This window comes from Polyodon spathula, chromosome 25 (genome assembly GCF_017654505.1).
Source record: "Polyodon spathula isolate WHYD16114869_AA chromosome 25, ASM1765450v1, whole genome shotgun sequence".
Lineage (NCBI taxonomy): Eukaryota > Metazoa > Chordata > Actinopteri > Acipenseriformes > Polyodontidae > Polyodon > Polyodon spathula.
In genome coordinates, this window is record NC_054558.1 from 13,434,516 (window position 1) to 13,441,313 (window position 6,798).

The 6,798-nt window shown below is 40.8% G+C and overlaps 1 protein-coding gene across 4 annotated transcripts in view; it reads left to right on the plus strand.

Annotated features, from left to right (window-relative positions):
* LOC121299866 (two pore calcium channel protein 1-like) overlaps positions 1-6,607 on the plus strand; it is a 34,671-nt gene extending 28,064 nt beyond the window's left edge. For 3 of the 4 annotated variants that reach the window (XM_041228033.1, XM_041228034.1, XM_041228035.1), the window contains 6 exons: positions 44-90; positions 454-522; positions 2,603-2,687; positions 3,201-3,343; positions 3,468-3,548; positions 4,858-6,606. In XM_041228033.1, coding sequence (XP_041083967.1) covers positions 44-90; positions 454-522; positions 2,603-2,687; positions 3,201-3,343; positions 3,468-3,548; positions 4,858-4,986 — 554 coding nt within the window. In that variant the 3' untranslated portion in view covers positions 4,987-6,606. Of the gene's footprint in view, positions 1-43; positions 91-453; positions 523-2,602; positions 2,688-3,200; positions 3,344-3,467; positions 3,549-4,857 lie in introns of all 4 variants that reach the window. The other variant, XM_041228036.1, reaches the window with a different exon arrangement.
* Positions 6,608-6,798: the final 191 nt, after the last annotated feature.

The following is a 6,798-nucleotide window of genomic DNA, read 5'->3' on the forward strand; positions in this document are numbered from 1 at the left end:
GATAATACAAGTTTTAACATATTTTTTCCTCCTTTTTTTTCAGTAACATTGTTTGAGCTTACTGTGGTAAACAATTGGTATATCACTATGGTGAGTTTAAAGATTATGAGCTTCATTTTTAACTGCCAGCAATAATTTACAGAATGGGCATCACCTGTACATAAAGCAGTGTTTGGTAAAAAAACACTAGCGCTGTTATTTCTTTATTGTTACTCAGACTCCATTGTTGTTTGAGTTTGACCATAAGCAGTCATTTGAATCGAGTGGTTTAGTGGTATTTTTTTGAAACGCAGTACTTTTACAAACCTTCATAGGTGTGAAAAAGAGAATCTGTAATGGTCTAGGTTGTTGGGGAATCAGTAAGTTTGGGAATCTGTGTTCTATATGACAAAACACCATGACAGAATAACATTGTAAACACAGCAGTTTAAACCATTGACTCTGTCGCTGCAGGAAGGAGTGACATCACAGACCTCTCGCTGGAGCCGCATGTACTTCATGACCTTCTACATCGTCACCATGGTAAGCAGGGAGCCCCATGTGAACATCTATGCATACAATCACCTAATTCCTGAATGTTTGAACAGGGAGCCCCATGTGAACATCTACACATACAATCACCTAATTTCTGAATGTGTGAACAGGGAGCCCCATGTGAACATCTACACACACACTCACCCAATTCCTGAGTGTTTGTTTTACATTGCTTGAATTAGTTCAAGTTTAAGAATGGATTTTTATTTCTCTGTCGGGGTGGCTGCACAGTAGAGAGTGACACAGGAATTAAACTTGAGTTCCGTCCCATCCTGTCCCATCAAAAATGTTCCTGTTCCATCCCATCCTGTGAAAAAATGTTCTATTTCATTTTTGTTCCCATTCTGTCCCACCAGAATTTTTTGCATCCCTTACATATCATTTTTTTCATTCCCATCCCATCTTGTCAAAAAATGACCTTTCCCATCCTGTCCCGTCCCATCTCATGATGTTTAAGAAAAGAAAAGAGACCAATTTCTTTTAATCTCTCCCTCAGGCAGGATATTTTTCGTATTGCCTTTTTCTTCTGTGTTTCATTCTCATACTGTTCCCAGTACCAGTGTTTTGAGTGTTTTTTCCAACTTGGAACTCACAATATGTTTATTTAATCCAATTATTTGCTGAGGTTGACATATTTAAAATTAATTTAGTTATTTTACAGGTGTTTTTTTTTTTGTTTTTTTTATGGTGTTCAAGCAAGCAAGGCTAAATTGAATGGGTAGGTGAGTGACATCACTAAATGGAGTTTGTCAGTTAAAATGAGTCGTTTATGCGAGGGTTATAGTGTCTGTCTTGGTAAATGTATGGTTACCCAGAAGTATGAGTATGTGTCTGATTGGTTCAATTTTATCTCGTATTGATTGGTTTAATATTACAGCATCTAAAGTTCTTGTAGCTCGTCTGACAAACTAAAGTTTGGTACTGCTCTTCCTGCAGCTTTCAGTCTGGCTCCCACCCATTCCCGCAGCCTTCAGTTCCATTCCTCTGAGATTTAAACCTCTTTATTCCCTGTCCCACCCATTCCTGCCAGTTTAATTTCCGTTTCCATCCATTCCTGCAAACATAAAGAGAAATGTCTTCCCATACCATGGGAATCCTGCGGGAGTCCCGTCCTAATGTCACTCTCTACTGCACAGACATCGCCCTGTCAGCTGTATTCTGCCTCATGTGGTCACCCGACATGCCCTATGAAGATTAGTCATATTTCATTACACATGGAAATTTTACAATGCATGATGATTTTCGCAGAGGGCAGTTTTTTTAAACTGCTTGAATAATGATGGATACTTCCAGCTCTATTTGTTACCATATATAAATATTAGAAAAATCTGAAAATTTAAGTTTTTCTCAGTACATGTCTTATTTTATATATTTTTTTTGATTACACCTGATGTGGATCAACTCCGGTCCTGAAGGGTCATTCCTTTCCAGATTTAATTCATTGTTCACTGTAAATGTTAAGGACATGGTTAGAAGGACCTGGGCTGCTGTTTGCAGGCTGCCTCCCCCCAGCCTCATTGCTGTCTGGCCCTGCTGGTGTGCAGGCTGCCTCCCCCTGCCTCATTGCTGTCTAGCCCTGCTGGCATGCAGGCTGCCTCCCCCTGCCCCATGGCTGTCTGGCCCTGCTGGCGTGCAGGCTGCCTCCGCCTGCCTCATTGCTGTCTGCCCTGCTGGCATGCAGGCTGCCTCCCCCTGCCCCATGGCTGTCTGGCCCTGCTGGCGTGCAGGCTGCCTCCCCCTGCCTCATTGCTGTCTGGCCCTGCTGGCGTGCAGGCTGCCTCCCCTCCCCCCCGTCTCATCGGTTTCTGGCCCTGCTGGCATGCAGGCTGCCTCCCCCTGGCCCTGCTGGCGTGCAGGCTGCCTCCCCTCCCCCCCGTCTCATCGGTTTCTGGCCCTGCTGGCATGCAGGCTGCCTCCCCCTGGCCCTGCTGGCGTACAGGCTGCCTCCCCTCCCCCCCGTCTCATTGGTGTCTGGCCCTGCTGGCATGTAGGCTGCCTCCCCCTGCCCCACTGCTGTCTACCCCTGCCCCTGCCCTAGTGCTGTCTGACCCTGAGCCTCCTGTTTCAGGTGGTGATGACTATAATCGTGGCCTTCATTCTTGACGCCTTTGTGTTCAGGATGAACTACAGCAGACAGAAAAGGGACACTGAAGGTGAGATTTTAAAAAAATAAAGTGTGGCCTTGCAGTTTTGATTTATTTATTTATATTGTAAATAATGCACTCTTAAGCATATAGAAAACATAAATGTGTTTTAAAATGTCTCAATAACATTGTTTTTTCTTCTAAATTGTTTAAGACATTCAATGTTAACCCCCCCTCCCCTTACATCTCAAACACAAAGTCATGAAAAAATGAATGCGAAATGTCCTGCCAGTTTTGGGATTGTTTATATTAAACTAGCATTTGAGGTAAGATTTATTGAAATTGTAGCAAACTAAATCTAAATTGAGTGTGTTCCAGCACACACTACACATCCCAAGCAGCGTTTACTTGATTTTGTTTTAATGGTATATCTCTTCATAGAGGAATGGCCTTGACTTGGCTTGTCTCCCAGTCCTGGATGAAAATGTAACATTTTTGGAGGTGCTACATGCTTCGAACAGGTTAATGTACATCCCACGCTGCCTAGTGGGTGTTAAGTGTTGTTTTCTGTTCACTCTGCAGAAGAGGAGAACGGCATTGTGTTTGAGACGGAGGTGTCAAAAGAGGAGCTAGGCACTGTGCTGGAGCTCTACAAGCAGACCTGCGCTGCAGCCTCCAGCATCTCCTCTCTGCAGGGGGTGCTCTTCGCCATGGACAGGAATGGGGTAAGCTCCAGACCTCAACAACCTGCATACTGTGTCTGCAAAATTCTGCAGGGAGAATCAAAAATCTGCTGCAGGGCACTGTGCTTTCCAGTCTCACTAACTCTAAACCTGTTTTGTCCTTCAGCACACCTCGTCGGTGTTCCTTGGACGAAGATCCAGGACGAAGAGTGATTTAAGTATGAGAATGTACGAGGAGGAGATACAGGTGAGGAGAAAAGTGTGAAGTCATGTCTTCTGTAAGGAGAATATGTATAACTAGAAGTAAATTCTAATTAAGGCATTTAACAATTGGTATTCATTACAGTACACACATCCTTAATAATGTGATCCTCTGAAAATAAGATTTACACGCTATAACAAATAGTGATACACATTGTAATGCGTTTGTAACATGTTTATCTGCTATAACAAATACAGTGCTACTCTGTTAAAATGTTTTTATAACAAATTTACAATGCTATAACAAATAGTAGGCTATTGATTCCCTTGATTCAAGTTCCATCCTGAGGTTGATATATAAGCAACCTTGCAATGGAGACTATTCCGTTTGTTAAACAACAATGATTTCAGGTAATTAGTCAGAAACAACTTCTACAGTATTAAATAAGAGATTCTCTCAAAAGTTTAATTTACATTTCACTAATACATATACAAAGGTTAGCTTACTGTGTTGAAGTGAGGATGTCCACAGTAGGATCCCTGAATGTGTTTACTTTGCAAGAGCAGGGTGATGTATTATCGTCTTAATGTTCAAACTGCATATTAAACAATATGCAATGCACCGGAGTAAGGGAAATCTTGCACACCATGATGGGGCACTTTGTTTGTTGAACTATCAGACCTATAAATATTCCCTTTTAAGGATTTGTCAGAAGACTAGTTGGAGTGTCTCTGAATTGGTAGTTTTAAAGTAATTGCTTGGATTACCAATCCGTCTGTTGTTAAAATAAGGCAATATGACCGTCAATACTGGTGCAGTTTTAAAAGCCTGCTGGTTTGGTGGTCCAGTGGTTAAAGGAAGCAGCAGTTCAAGCCAATGACTCCCTGTGTGTGACTCTGAGCAAATCACTTGAGCTTGGCATCAGATGTAAGATCAACGTCCTATGCAAGTTCACACCCTAGTCTCTGCAACTCGCTTTGGATAAAGGTGTCTGCTAAATGACTCATTTTTAATAAGAATAATTGTCAAGGGAGAATCCCATCATGTTTGCTACAAAACAAGCTGTAATGGGATAAAAAGGGTTAAGCATAATGCATTTTTCTTTTTTTTTAATGGGACAGTGTTTTAGTGACGCTATTTGTAAACATTTCTGTTCAGCATCATCTTCTATTATAAAACCTGTTGCGTTTTCAAGTTTTCAGTTCTCCATACTTCTGTCTAAGTGAAGTTACCCTATAGCATAAAAATCTGTACAAATGTAATTGTGCTGTTCCATGTCCATTTAAACCTAGTTGTGATGAAATAGTCTCTGTGAATGTGCCTGTGAAGCTGTGCATCTGTCTCTGTGTTTCAGGAGTGGTATACAGAGTATTCGCAGGACAGTGGCTGCTCTCGGCTGGAGAGACAGTTGGAGAGCCTGCAGTCTTCAGTCAACCAGCCTTCTCCTGATCCTGTGCGGCTGCGCTCTCAGACTGTCAGCTAGGCCAGACTGCCTGTTGCCTTCCTGCTATGTGCAACTAACAGGACCAAAATAACCCATTGGGAGCACCCGGGCTCTGCTCCACCCACCCCACGCACCCTGGATCATTTGATTTATAAATAAAACATACGCCTGTATACAGTAACATCATGGCTTCAGAGTAAAACTTTTTTTCCACTGGATTTCTACTGGCAGTGCAAAAGTAACTTCCATTAGGGGGGGGACCAGGAGGAGAGGAACTGAAGACTTGCACTGCAAAATGGCGGAGAAACTTCACCACGGAAGCAGTGTCCTAATGGATTTCATACAGCGTACTTCATCACCACAACCATCCTGTTCTTATAAGAGAAGGCTTCAGTGCTGGGCAGAAAAGCCATCAGTCCTCCACATCCCCTTGATTTAGTTCAGCTTGCTGTAGTTGCTGTTTCTTAGGGCTTTGGCATTAGGGTCCTGTCTCCCATGCCTTGCCAGCAGATGAGATCACACTAAGGACCATAGTTGGTATTTTATTAAGGTAACTAAAGTGTTTAATCTTAGTCATGTGATTTATCGATTTAATCACATATTTCATAACTTCCATAGAATATGGAATTATAATAATAGTGAACCGCAAAAAATATTCAGTAAAATAATGCTCTAAAACGTCACATAATCACAGATGTTTAATTAATGCAGCATTTCAGTATTCAAATTATTCAAAAATGTGAACCACCCGTTACGGAGGAGGGGCCGTGTTGATGCTAGATATCGATGTTCAGATGCTTCACTTTTAGTTTTTATTAAGTAGATTGAATTAATTTTAAAAACACAATGCAGACAATGGCAGTGTGAAAAATAACAATCCAAAAGAACACCTTAAAAGGGTGATGACCAAGGCTTTCAAAAGATGTTCTCACCTTCCGTTAATTACAACAGCATGTTTCCATGGCCTTTACAACTTTGCTGTTGTTTTCCAGACCTTTCTTATTGAAGCTCATTTATCCTGCACAACACAACCGGTTAGATTGAACTTTCCTCTGCCCGTTCACTGCCTGTGTCACAGGTGATGTGGCCTCATCTGGCCCACATCATTTCCTATGTGCAGCATAGAAATTAGGACCTTATTTTTGTCACAAATTGGTTAAATCAAACATAAGAAAGTACCCATCCATGCTAAGAAACATCTAACCGGTTTGAGAAGTAAAATTTGTACACAGTTTAGATGCAACAAAATGAAAATGTTTTAATCAGTGCTATTCATTATAACACCAGAATCTTTGTAATTGTTTTTCTCTTGGCAATCAACATTCAGATGTCTGTTTGCCACGCTGAGACGACTTGTCTTTGTTTTCCTCATGATAAAGGTTGAGCTCTTCAAGACATTGATTTCATGCTCTGTACCTTTCTGAAGTTTGATTGTGGGTCTCCAACAACAACAAAATAGAATAGCCCTTTTGTTCCAGGTATCTTTTAAAGCTGCCACTACCACTATGTCAGAGTTTAATGTGAGGCATTTTCAGCTTCACTAAACTATTTACATGCAGAACAAGAAGAGCCTGGTTAGGGTACAAAATACAGTATCTCAGCAGTCTTCTCACAAGCTTTATTTATTAACACAAAATAACCACGTATTTCCTCTTTTTTTTTTTTTTTTTTGTTGCAAGTCAAAAAGTGTATTTGTGTATGGAATAAATATGAGTGTGTGTATGTGTGTGTGTGTGTGTAATATATATATATATATATATATATATATATATATATATATATATATATATATATATATATATATATATATATATATATAAAACTTAAAAAACAAACCCTGTGCTAAAGGAT